This window comes from Pollicipes pollicipes, unplaced genomic scaffold (genome assembly GCF_011947565.3).
Source record: "Pollicipes pollicipes isolate AB1234 unplaced genomic scaffold, Ppol_2.1 Scaffold_3321;HRSCAF=3900_pilon_pilon_pilon, whole genome shotgun sequence".
NCBI classification, from domain to species: Eukaryota; Metazoa; Arthropoda; class Thecostraca; order Pollicipedomorpha; family Pollicipedidae; genus Pollicipes; species Pollicipes pollicipes.
In genome coordinates, this window is record NW_023596267.1 from 124,825 (window position 1) to 138,572 (window position 13,748).

The 13,748-nt window shown below is 51.0% G+C and overlaps 1 protein-coding gene across 1 annotated transcript; it reads right to left on the reverse strand.

Annotated features, from left to right (window-relative positions):
* Nucleotides 1-634: 634 nt before the first annotated feature.
* LOC119091160 (protein Wnt-5b-like) lies at nucleotides 635-13,041 on the reverse strand. Its single transcript, XM_037213821.1, is given in 8 exon segments — nucleotides 635-1,208; nucleotides 1,772-1,939; nucleotides 4,710-4,812; nucleotides 7,415-7,526; nucleotides 10,750-10,783; nucleotides 10,786-10,929; nucleotides 11,768-11,897; nucleotides 12,921-13,041. Coding segments are annotated over 8 exon segments (996 nt in total). The 5' UTR covers nucleotides 13,038-13,041; the 3' UTR covers nucleotides 635-1,020.
* Between the last annotated feature and the right edge of the window lie 707 nt (nucleotides 13,042-13,748).

A 13,748-nucleotide genomic window follows, 5' to 3' on the forward strand; every position in this document is an offset into this window, starting at 1 on the left:
GGCCACGGCTGCCGACCGGCTGATTAATTATCGGGCGATACTATCGGCAGTGCTGCACGCACGGCCCGCGGCCACCGGCCGGCCGGCACCGCATCTCGCCGGAGAGGCCGCCGGCGCAGGCCGGACTGGCCCCGGCTGAGTCGGTACGGCCGGCGGGCCGACGCTCAGGGTCCAGTGCCGTGTCCGCGCTGTCGGAGCGGGTGCAGTTATGTCGAGATGCCGGCTTAGGCATGTGCCGCGCGCTTCGTGAGTTCAGCTCGTGTGTTGTAGGGACCTCCGGTAATTTCAGGTAGAATGCAGAATACAAATAACCCACGTGGATTGGGTGGGCTTTTAGTTCTTTTGATTGCTTGTGCTTGATTTACCGTTGAAGGTGCATGTGCAGTGAACGCATTGAATTGAATTGAATCCCAAAGCAAAACAACAAAAGCAGATGGCAAACAACGGATGGCAAAATGCGTACCAGCGACACTTAATAGAATCTCTCTCACAACTGGGGCGAAGCCGCCTGGATCAGGCTGATGATTGATCCTAGTGTTGGGAACAAGAAACAGGTCGTCGTTCCATCTGAGTTCAAAGATGGATGTATTTGCGACACGCCGGTACGCGGCAGCACAACAGCAGCCGCCACACAACGGGTGAACCGGATCGGACCTGATGACAAATCAACAGGCCTCTTGAACAACACATGCCAGCCGAACGCCAATAAACACGACAGGCATCGGGATGGGCTCGGTCGGTGTGCAGAAGTTGCACGCGCAACATACGGAAAGCACGTTAGTGCATGTCCAAGTCCAGTATCAACCATGCCCATGTGTCGCCTGGCTCAGATCTGCGCGCCAGCTTCCCAGTCAGGTCATGTGGTCACCAGGTACAAGCGCAGCTCACTTGTTCACATCCAGGGGTCAAGTGGGTGCATCTTAAAAAGTTGGTAACATCCTTCATACCAACATTTACCGCAACGTTTCATCTAAACTGCGGTCGGGTTTGAACCCACATTGTGCACAGGCTCGTAGGTGTTCATTTGCACGTGTGCACCGTCTTTTGCCGGACACATGTTTGGCACTGAACCTTGCAGCACCAGACGAACTTGCACTGGCAGCGTTCATTGACGGTGATGCGCTGGGTGTTGTAGCCCCGGCCACAACAGAGCAGTCCGCAGCCGTCGGTGCCTTTTGAAGTTCGCTCACACGCGCGACCAGTTGTTCCTGCGGAACGGTGAGTTGCATGGACAGCTATTCTCCCCGCATGGCTTGCAAAAGGCGAGCACATAAATGACAAAACCGACGTGATGGCCTTGCGGCTGTCACAAAACAGCGATTGCTACGGGAAATTCCGACTGGTTTCACGGTCGAAAATTCCCCAGATGTCCATTGTCTGCTGGCAATGCCGAGGGTCAAAATAACTAATTTCGTCGAAATGCTTTTCATGACTCGGCGTCGCCCTTGACAGACATGGCTTGCGGCCGGTGATGGGGGCCGCGCTAAAGGTCAAGCAACGTCAGAGAGCAGGACGGCCGCGCCGTGCATTGCGACGCGTTAAACCTTTGCCACCAAATCCTGTCGTTGACCTGGAACTAAACTATCGGATGGTAGGTGTCAGGGCTCACGCAACAAGCATCTTGACAGGCACTACTTAACGTGATCTCAAATCCCAGAAATCCACCCATACAATAAGCTTCCGAGCAAATCTAAAAAGCGCGCCTCGGCATCAGAGCACAAGTGCCCTGTCTCGCGACGTGTCTGAACCTCCTGCAGAGGTCACCACTGACCAGACGATCCGAGCGCTTCGTTCCTCCTGCAGTAGTCCGGACTCTCCTGGATGTAGACCAGATCGTTGGCGGTCGGCCTCCTGTACCGGCGGTTTTTGACGCGCAGCCGGCCGCGGCGAGTGACCTTGACCTCCGTCGCTCCGTCGTACTTGTCCTTCAGCGTGTCACCTGATGACACAGTCGACATCGGCTTGAATCAGCATGTCACGCCCAGCATCGGTCGCCCTTCTGGACGGCCAAGTGCCAGAAGGCCTTTGAAGGCTCAGGAGGCCGGCGTGCTGTCCGGCATTGACTGACCGCGTGTGGTCAGCGTTGTGTTTCACGCCCCCGGGCTTGAAAACACCCATAGAATGCCATATTTACGGTGGGAAGAGTACTACGTGGAAGGAATGGTGCAGGTTGCTCATGAAGGTGGCTGCTCATGCATGCTCATTGATAAAAATATACCGCGGTGTATTTGGGGCCTTTGCCAGACGCGCAGATTGCAACTGTTCTTTATGGGATGTCCCAGAATTACACTGGAATGATAACAACTTCTGGTTAATGGCGTGTACCCTAACCGAAATGTGGATAATGAGAGCCGTGACGCCCTTTGCGACTTAATTGAAAGGAGTCTACAACAGAAATGAGCGAGCACCATCAAACTCCACTGCAAAAACCAAACGTTAGCTGCATATAAATCGATTAAGGGATCCTTCGCAAAATCATAAAAGCAACGTCACTAGTCTCAACAACGATGACCGAATGCAACGCGTGATATACTACAAGGCTGACGAGGTGTTCAACACGATCATAAAAACAGCCCAAATGATGACAAAAACAACTAAGGCATGCCGCTCTCACATATGAATGACAACGCCCAAACACAGATTTTTGGCTTCGTGGCGCAAGTTGCACTGACATGATAATAACAACCCTATTAAGACGTTTAACCATGCATTTTCAGGAGGTGCTCCTAAAAATCACCTCCAGGAAACACAAACGATGCATAATGCGTTAAACCGTTACAGCAAACACCAGAGTACCGGCCTCTTGTCATGACCATGGTTGGCTTTCCCTCCTTGGGGTATTAGAGAAAGCCACCCAACCATGAACATTCAAAGTCATGAACAACTCTTGTGTTAAATGGAGCAGCATACTGGCCGGTGAAGACTGCTGCCCAGCCGCTCAGCTCTCTCCTATCTGCGACTTGTATTGACATGGTTTTCCAATGATAGTGCTGTGGTGAAGAGTTTTTGCATGTCAAGGGTTGTCGTGTTCTTTTTCTAATGTTTGTAAGGCTGACTAACAGTAAGTTGCAAAATTTTTAACAAAAAGTTTCAAAATTCGCGTTGCCTGACTCTAAAAAAGTATCTCTAAAACGAAGTCAAGGTAAAAGTGTATGCTTATGATAGCTGCAATGTCGACTGAATATATGCATATCATATATGATTTACCAGACAAAATTAAATGTTTAACGCGAAGGTTCGAAAGGCTGAGAAAAGGTTGATAGCGGAGATTTAGGCCTTGATATCCGAAAGGTGTCACACCTTGAAGGTTAATAGCTCCGGAAATTTTCGACATGAAACACTGAACCAAGTTGGAACAAAACGGCGTTAAGGTAATTTTCACCGTAACAAGCGCCACGGCCAGTGCATACATACCAAACTACAGCGTGCATTTCAACTGCCCCCCCCCCCCCTCCCCTTCGTCCCACATGCGCTTCACTGAGCTCAGTTCGTCACAGGACCTGTCTCACGATTGCAAGACCTGCATCACCGCCGGGGTGCACGTGTCGGACTGGATCCACTCATGCGTCGCTCGGACTTGCGGCTTCAGATTTTTAAGGCCTGTGGGCGGCTTTTGGTGGACTTGGTCCTTCAGATACCCACAAAGGAAAAATTTGGGGGTGTTGAATCGAAGCAGCGCGCAGGCCAGGGAATCGCCGTCTTCTTGGAGATAACACGACCTCCAGTCAAAGCCAGCTAAAAGCTTACCTGTCAACGTGAATATCGCTCTCTTTGAAACCAAGCTGGCTGAATAAGGATTTTTAAGTTTTCTCGTAGTCAGTATGGTATTTTTTGCCTGGAGATAGCTGAGAACGTTTTTTTTTTGTTCCGTGTAAATCCAGAACATGCCGCAGAAATCTCCGTACGGGCTAATCCGTAGTTCTCCCTCAGCGTGGCTAATTCTCTGGAGCGATTTTCTTGTGTTGGCGGTGGCGAACGTCATTCCAGGATTTTTTAACATTCCAGATAGCTATCACAGAATATCTGGCGGCCGAACGCGGACAAATTTTCACATCTATTTTCTCGTATCAACTTCACGTGACGTGCAAAATATGTGTTACGTTTTGCGCAGATGAGAAAGAAACGTGGTACCTTTTCACGAGACGTCCCGTATATGCGCTGATGTTGCTTTCTGAGGCGCTCCCCACCAAAGGCAGGGCTGCAGGCCCCAAGCCCTCAGGGAGAGGCTTTACACTCACCTCCTAACTAAGCCCCTCAGCTTTGATAAGTAGGCCAACTCCGCGGTGAAGTCCGATTTGGGGCATGTAAGGTCGTGTTCCGCTTGCTCGCGGACCCCTTAATAAAGTGCACGTGACGCGACCTCTCCCTAGGGCGAAACAGAACGCCGACTGCCCCTCCCCCTTCCGACAAGGCCGGACTCTCGCTCTCATAGCACTTTAGCTCACCCTGATCTACCAGCGAAGCGAAGTGGACGTTGGTACATCCCAAACGAGCAGACTGAATTTCAACCTCTCATGACAGACACCAGAGTCCAGTCCGCTCGGGGCAGGGTGTTGTAGCTGGAATTCCTACGAAACGCCAGCGTCGAACAATGACAAACCGACGCAAAGCCTCCGAGAACATGACCTGTCAAGCCCACCTGACCCAGAGGTCAGAGGTCCCCAGAGCCGCGCGCGTGACAATGTTTCCTCCGCTCCGGTCACACTCACCGACTTCTCTGAAGGCGGGCAGCCGCTGCCAGCAGGTCACGGTGGAGCAGGAGCCCGATACGCCGTGACACTTGCAGTTGACCTTCGTCAGGTTGATGACCGCCTGCAGATGATACACGGTGAAGGAATGAGTTCCGCTGGAAATTCCGAGCAAGCTACAGCGCTCATTGCCTGTGGTCAAACATGTGTGGCCCATGTCATAGTAGGATTGCGTGATCCTGGTTATTTATGTGCCTGGCTGGTAGAGATGATCCCTAATTGGCTTTTTCCATCCTGGCGAGTGAAACACAACTTAATCCTCTTGGAAAAGGACATAATCCTTATGGAAGGTTAATGGCATAAGCTAGATGTCCCCAAGCAAGCGGTCGTTTTATTTGATATGGGATGCTTGCAGGTCACGTTTTTCCATCCCAGATCATGATGGAGTGTAGTCTTTGTTCTTGAGTGATTTTAAGCTGCTTTAAGGCATTTTTCACTTCCAGAATGAATAAAAAACAGCAGACACTATGATACCACCGCCCCACAAACACACGCTCAGACTCGCGCCAATATAAACGAGTACATGCCGCTCTCATGGCTGCAGTCTTCCGAAGCACACTGAGCCTATGAGGGAATGTGAAGCACACGGCCTCGTAAATTTGAATGCGAAACTCTCGGTACGTTGGGGCTAAACCCATTTCTTACCACGTTTGTTCTCGTGTAAACCGGAGTTCCGAGCGGCATTACTTTATGAAAGCCCCAGCTAATTTCCATCAACATCTGTTTCCTCGCCCACTGCCCCGGCTTAAGCCGTGCACATTCTCTGATCCTGTACAAGGAGCGACGATGGGTGACAATGCCTCCAAGAACAACATGTCTAGTCCCCATGTACACACGCGGAAAACAAAATGGTCTGTACAGCTTCCGATTGCATGCTTTTAGGGGCGCAGTTTCCTATTCAGTCAGGGGGGGGGGGGCTTCAGTCCCCTGTCCCGCAACTTGAGCTTTAGCATCCCCCTGACTTTGGGAAGAAAGTGGGCAAAACCCATGTTGAGAACTGTTTGTTGGCATATTCTGGGGGCAGGTTGGGTAATTTTTCGCTGTTGAGCTCCAACTCATTTTGCAAAACTACACCCCCATGTGTTGTTATGCATTTATTGGGATTAGAACGCGAGCCACTTACCCAGAAGCATGAATATAAGTGGCATACTAAACACACGTCCATCGTTGGGTTCTCACGTTTACAACTCCTTAAACGATGAGCTAGACAATACGAGGGGCATAAACATTGCGACTATGTTCAGAAAACACAACATCCATTCCCATCTAATCACTTTATTGGCGCGATAGCATCTGGACTCATTATCGCACCATTACCGCACTGATTGAGAGATTTTACGACTGGCGGAATATCCGGTAGTAAAAATATAAATACACCAAACATACCAAGCCCAGAGATCGTCGTAAACTGGCTATGGCAGCACTAAAAGCATGAGAGCGTGAGACCAGGCAAAGCGCGATAAGTTTCCTGCTCTTTCAACACCTGTCTTCCCTGACACCTGACCCGGAACTGCAACTTGGCGTCTGACCCGGAACACGTGACCTGACTTCTGACTCGGGACAACGTGCATCCGCATAACGTGCATAGACGGAGTGAAGTCATCCGCTTGGGCTTTTTACTAACGGCCACCGCTATCTGGATTGGGTCGACGAGATGCACGAGGCTCTATAGCAGCACCTCTGAATGAGCATCGGCAAGGCTATGCCTTATTAATGCTGCTGAACACGAACCCGGCGCACCTGCGGCATTCGCGATCGCCGACATCGTTGAGGCCGAATGACCACTCCCGAGAATGCCCGCAAAAAGCGGATCGCTGCCCGTTGTACTCGCCGTTAATCATTCAGAGCGTGCCAGTGACTTCCTCCTGGCTAGAGTCGATCGGGGAGCAGCTGGCATGACAGGATGTGATTTGTGGCGTTTGAAATGAAAACGTATGATTAAGTACATCCTTGCGTGCGTTTCGCAGAAGGATGCACGGCCGCATACGCCCTTACGACGGCAAGAGACCGCTGGGTTATTCCATGGAAAATCGGCACGGACATGCACTCGAGCGTGCTCGGCTGCGGAAGAGTTGTTGGTGATACGCAAAGTCTATTTTCTGCATCCAAACATCTGAGATATATCATCATTTTTAAAGACATAATTCAAAGTCAGTCGCATTCATTCATTTCAAGCGGTTTAGGTGTGACGATATCTGAAGCATAAAAAGATGTTGAAGGTTATAAACATAACTATTTACATTCAAATTTGCACGTTTGGAGGTGGCCAAGCGTGGTAATGACTGATCAAGAGTCCGATGGAAGAATGCCGTACAAACAGTAATTTTGACCGGAAAACATAAGTTATTGATAAGTAACAACTTGATAAGGCTGAACATGCAGTCCGAGCAGAAGTCTGCTTACTTAGATGCATACACCTGCAGTTCAATTTATATCTCAAGTGTGGCTCATTTCCTGTAACGGCGAGCAAAACATAGATGCCACAATCAAGGGATCACCATGACGCGACTGCCCCACGCACAACCCTTCCTCAGTCGGGGGACGGGCTGCAGCTATAACGTCAAGCAGCCAGAAGACGACACGCCGGCACCAGCCGCACCACCCACGCCACCGAGGGCGGCACGCTCCCGGGCGCCCTGGCTGCCGCCGGGCCGATCGGCACTCACGCGCCGGCCGGCCTCGTTGTTGTGCAGGTTCATGAGGGCGCGGCCCCGCCGCAGCGAGCCGGCCCCGCGCTGACGCTCGCGCTCACGGATGTCGACGAAACCCTTGGTGAACCTGGCGGCGCAGTGACAGAGAGGCGGGATCAGTTCGATATGCGTTGGGGCTCAGGTATGCCTGAGCCGCCGCAGAGGCATGGGATCGTTCGGAGACATGTTCTGCAGTGTTGGCGGATATCCCATAACAATGTACCCCGAGAAAAAAACAAGAGTATTCTTAGTTGCGCGGCTCTGTGGCAGTCATAATCATGGTTTTACGATCGCGCATGTAGTAGGCACAGCGCACACGAATGACTTCTTTGTACCAGCGCTTGTACAAACAGACACAGCGAGCCTAGTTACATTTCCGGAAACTGTTCCAGGGCTATGTTACGCATTTCACAACGTACACATCTTTACTCTCATCCAGACGTGGATTAAAGGCCTAGTCGATTCGCAAAGGAATCGTAACGGCCATGCCCTATCGCACACGCATACCAATGCATCCTCTATCAAGATCGAATTCCAAGCCTGTTCCGGTTATCAGCTACCTACATGATATGCGTGTCACATTAACATCGCCTTTTCATTGCGGCTCACATCAAACCAGTTCTGGACAGCCGCAACGACATACTCAAGCAGCGACACTGGAATAGCAAGCACGAGCGGCACACATACTGAAGTCCTTTAAAACATTGGCATTCGCGGCCGTTGCACGCGCATTCTGCTTCGCCTGCCGCGGCACGCATGCAAGCGCGCATACTAAGATGAGCGATAAGATCGGGACCAGTGACGTCATCGTTACGGCTTCGCGGCGTGCTCGGGGCTCCACTCTACCATTGGCTGTCGTTGCCAACGATGCATTAGTGATGTAAAATGAGAAGAAAAAAAAAACGCTGAACTAGCAGAATAAACGTCCGGTGAGATGGACTTCACCTGGCTGAAAAATGCATTACAAATTCGGTAACTTACTTGACGTTGGGAGTCAACAAAGGAAAGTTGAGGAAGATCCGTCAGGCCTATTTCCCCTGTCCGGCCTTAGAGAGATCATTCAGGGAATACCCCGCAGGAGGGCAATGAGCGACACCTGAGTGGGTACGGGACTGCCGTGTCACGTCCGAGGTCAGGTCACCGTGTCGCGCTGTGAGACGCTGTCTGTGGTATGTGCCAACTGCTTGGCGTCCTCCAATCGCTTATTTGTGTTTGATTGTGACCAAATCGCCATTAAACGTTTTTACCAAGGATTAACGAAGCTATTTATCAGCAGAATGCACTTGTGAGTTGTTACGAAATATGAACGCCGAGCAATCAACAAAGGACGCTGGGTAGCTCAGTTTGCGCCCCACCCTCCACCCTGGCTCCGGCGGTGGGCAATGGCAGCCGGCTGACCAGCCGTGACACAGAAGCTGCCAGCAGGGGAACAGTGGCAGCCGGCTGAACCAGCCCTGACATAGTGGCCGCCAGCAGGGGAGCAGTGGCTGCTGGCCGACCAGCCCTGACACAGTGGCTGCCGGCAGGTTCGGCCCCAGCTCAGTGACTCGGCAGCAGTCGTGGCCCCGATAGCGGCTTGTGATTGCCAGTAGGCGTCCGTCCAGAAGTGACTCGACTTCGAGTGGGCTCGGTTCAAGACGGTAGCTATAAGAGACAGCGACAATTGGCGGCACACGGGTACACACGGGTTCATCCATAATAGCATACCATAACATATCACACATTAACATCTTAACATGTTAATGGCACACATGTCATTCCACGCATTTGTGCTTGTAAGTTTATACGCGGCATTAACGCGGTAACCGAAAAGATGTCAATATAACTTTTGACCAGGAATTATTCAACATCTCAAAGACTTTCAGCACAAACACCTATTTTACCTAGCATGACAAAGGGCAAACATTCGGGAAGCTCCTCGCTTGTGTATGCCCTGACACCGCGGAAAAGGAGGTGGGACGGATGCTGCAGCGTTACTGATACTTCTTCAAAATTTGGTGATGAGATATTACCTCGTTGCAGTTACATGAAAAATTCATTACAATGCATAATGCCATAATGTCATTACAATATTTCATGCAGTTTACAATTTACTTGCTTGAAAATTGTCTGGCTGTGAACTTGCCCAACCTCGGTAATTGTAATCGAAGACAAGACAAATATGGAGAAAACATAATACAACAGCCTCGGCAATTGTAGACGAAGACAGAATACAGCTCTCAGTAATTCAGATTTTTGCAGTCAAGACCAAAGCAAAATATCGCAAAGATGTAAATATTTGCTTGGGTTTATTGATGGAAACAAACTGTGCATAGTTTGTACGGTTTTCATGGCTCAATTTATATCTAGTTAGGCCACCATGTCTTATATTGGAGTCAGGTCACGAGACAATGACACTGATCGGTTTCCGGTCGGTCGCTGGCGAAGCGGCGATACAGGACGGCTCTGAAATCCGTCAGCGAGCTGGACCGATACTTTAGCATGCACAGCAAAGTTGCTTTGCCGTCTTCTTATGCTCAAACCTGACACACGTCCTTAAAACGCCCCAAAACGGGTGCATCTGTGGTTTACGCACGAGAGCGCGTAATCGTATGCACACATTGACTCACACTGTTGTCTACGCGAGTGCCCTTTTTCTCCCTGGTAAACTAGTTTATTAGTAAATAGTATCTCCTCCAGATAACAATATGCTAGTTTCGTGTTGGCACGGCGCCAACTCGTCGAGATCTGAACCCAGCCTCAACCCGCGTTTTGCCTTGTCTCACCCGACCGCGTACATGCGAATGCGTAGCAATTTATGAGGCACAACGTTTAAGGCGATAAGCTTGTTTCTGAAAACTGCATACATCTGCATCAGTGGTTACAAAAGTATCGTCTTCTGGAACGCATGGAAATTGGGCGTGGCAAAGCCACTCAAGTTGAACATGTTCTTAAAGTTCAAGTACGACATAACTGGCCTGCGGCTTCATCCGCAATGATCGGAACGATGTAGTGGTCGCAACAACATGCAGTTGGCAACGTGTGTTGCCAACTCCCTTGTAGTCACCGAACGCCAAGAGCAACGTTTGTAGTTGAAGTGTCTTTGCTTGTAGCTTTCCGTGCCTAGTGATGAATAATCCGCCGTTTTCTGGGCAGTGTCCAATCCAGTCAAACTGCTAATAAAGCTCAAATGATTCCTTTCATGCAGGTAATGAGCATCACATAAACTGCAGAAAAGTCGTTCTTGTACACAGCTGCTCTTCTCCTAAACTGATGAACGCAATCCGATATCAGTCAGACACAGTCAGTCAGAGTGCGCAGCGCGGACTGACCTGTATCCGTATCGGATGTTGTCGCCGCAGCCCCCCAGGTCCAGTCGGGGTCAAGGTCAGCCGGTCGTGCTGACCGGGAGCAGCCGCAGGAGGCCAGCTGGCCGTCCCGACAGGCGCGTGACACCGACATCACCACACCGGCGGCTGCGATCGAGTGCGCGAACGCCGCCTCCCGGGACGCTGCCGGAGATCAGGTCAGGTCAGGTCAGGTCACCACACCGGCGCTGCGATCGAGTGCGCGAACGCCGCCTCCCGGGACGCTGCCGGAGATCAGGTCAGGTCAGATCAGGTCACCACACCGGCGGCTGTGATCGAGTGCGCGAACGCCGCCTCCCGGGACGCTGCCGGGATCAGGTCAGATTAGGTCATCACCACACCGGCGGCTGTGATCGAGTGCACGAACGCCGCCTCCTGGGACGCTGCCGGAGATCAGGTCAGATCAGTCAGGTCACCACACCGGCGGCTGTGATCGAGTGCGCGAACGCTGCCTCCAAGAACGACGCCAGAGGTAGAGTCAACTGCCACAGAGAAGAGAAGCGCATGCCATATGTGCCTATTAATACTCATTCATATGGACAGGGCTGTGTGACACAAACGATCGTAACTTTTGTACTTAAAGTGGTATGGTCGCGAATTCCATTTCAAGCTACAATACATCACATCAAGTTACGTATCATAAACATAAAAGGTGTCATTTGTTTCCGACCCGATCGTACACCGAGCTAAGCTTGTTCGTCCAAGATACGACACATACCATTTTGCCTTTGGCACGACAGATGCTAGGACAAGCCAAGGGTATCAAGTGGGCTAACAACAGCCCCAGGAGAAATTCACAGGTGTTTTCAGATCATTCAATCACTTGGAATGACTTGATCCAACGGAAAACGGTTTTGTCAGTTCTACACAGGGCGCTAAAATACGTGTCTCACAAGTTCATGCCGGACAACTGGGCTGGACAGGGAAGAGCGACACGGGCGGGCATGGGTCGACGCGCCGCCCCGCAGAGACTTCCACTCACGGATCTGCAGGACGGGTCCGAAGACGGACGAGTCGTCGACGGTGGAGCAGTTCCAGCGGCTGCTGCTGAACTGGTGCTGACACTCGGCGATGCCTGCCCGGGCGCCGCGGCCCACGCTCCGCATGTGGTCCTGCGGGCAGGGGCGCGCCCCCGGCACACTCAGTCGGCGCCCCCACCCTCCACCCCGGCTCCGGCAGGGGAGCAGTGGCAGCCGGCTGACCAGCCGTGACAAAGTGGCTACCAACAGAGAGAGAGAGAGGAGGAGGGGGGCAATGGTAGCCGGCTGACGTGACTGAGCTGGAGCCAAAGCTGCCGGTATCAGGTCCGGCTCCAGCTCAGTGATTCAGCAGCAGTCGTGGTTCTGATAGCGGCTTGTGATTGCCAGTAGGCGTCCCTGCAGTAGTGACTCGACTTCGAGTGGGTACGGCTCAGACCGGTAGCTTTAATAGACATGAGGAATTGGCGGCACACGCGTTCGGTTTTACAGTTACCTTGTCCAACTCGAAGACTGGAGATGCCCTGCGTGTGTTAGATTTTAATTAATGCAACCAATTGAACAATTGTGAGCGACTCTGCCTTCTCTTCTGCCTAATGACGGAGTCTAGACGATGGATTGGACTTACCAAGTAGCATGACTGCTCCTAATTCTTACGATGCCTTTCTTTTTCCAGACGCTCTCAATTCCTGTTGCAATTTGTATGCCAAGCCCTAGCTTCAGCATGGGTCACCAAGGTTCCGGAACAGCAAAAGGTCATAAAAATGGCATTTTCCCCACGGGGGAGCCGTTATAAAAGCTTGGAGGAAACGTCACGAGTCTGTGTGCGCCAGACAAAAGGTTTTGGTACACCCAAATCCGAAAGGAATTTTGGGGGTTTTGCGCTTATTATAGAATAATTGCAGCGGAGCATTCTGCTAACAATTGCACGACCCATAGCGAGCGTGTGAAGATGGCAACCAGCGTTCACAACTATTTCACCAGCGCGTCAGTTTATCAGCGAATCATGTTTTCATTATCATTAGGGAAAAATTTGTATGGGCTGACTGATGGAGCTGGCACAGCTTCCTCTGCTCCGGATTGAGGCCCTGTATCTACTGACCTGACGGAGCTGGCACAGCTTCCTCTGCTCCGGACTGAGGCCCTGTATCTACTGACCTGACGGAGCTGGCACAGCTTCCTCTGCCCCGGACTGAGGCCCCGTATTTGGCCGCACAGAGGGGACGTCCCCACCATGTAGATCTGCGGGTTCCTCCAAACGTCCAGACCTTGCATCCCGAGGTTCCTGGAACAAACGGTGACATGTGTTAAGTAAACAAGGCATACCGTACTTATTCACTGTTGCTCAATTAGTGAAGTGTCGGCCACAGACCGATTCGTGGTAGGCATGTGGGCCACGGCCAAGAGACCCCGCTTACGTGGCTCGTCTTTGGTCGTCCGTTGGCTCCTGTTTAAGACAGCCAGCCTGAGGCAGGGCAGCCGCAGCATAAGTATTTACAGCGCAGACGTAGCATAAGCCTGGTACGTCCAAACCTTTCGGAAAAATCCTTTTAATTGATCTGGCTCTACTGAAATTGTGGTGTCAGTGTCCTTTCAACATCCGTTATAAAAACTCCAATCGCAAAATTATCCCTGCAACACATGATAAAATAATAATAAAAATATAAAAAGACAAGTTTGGGAAGTGTGCAAATGTTGCAATGATACCAAATTGGTGTGAAAGTTTGATTATTTTAAACAAACAGAGGCCAACCGATTTCGCTAAACGGAAGACGATGCGACCACAGCCTCCCCAATGGCGCTATCAATGCGATAATAATCACTTCAAATCGTATGATAATCCTTAAGAATCATGTGATGATTTGACTCGATGATTTGATGTGATTGCATGTGGCCAGCGTTTGCGTGAGCACCTTCGTTATTTCAGTCCTAAAAAAGTATCATTCATTCCTTTGGTAATGAAGGCCTTCATATCAGACGTCTTCT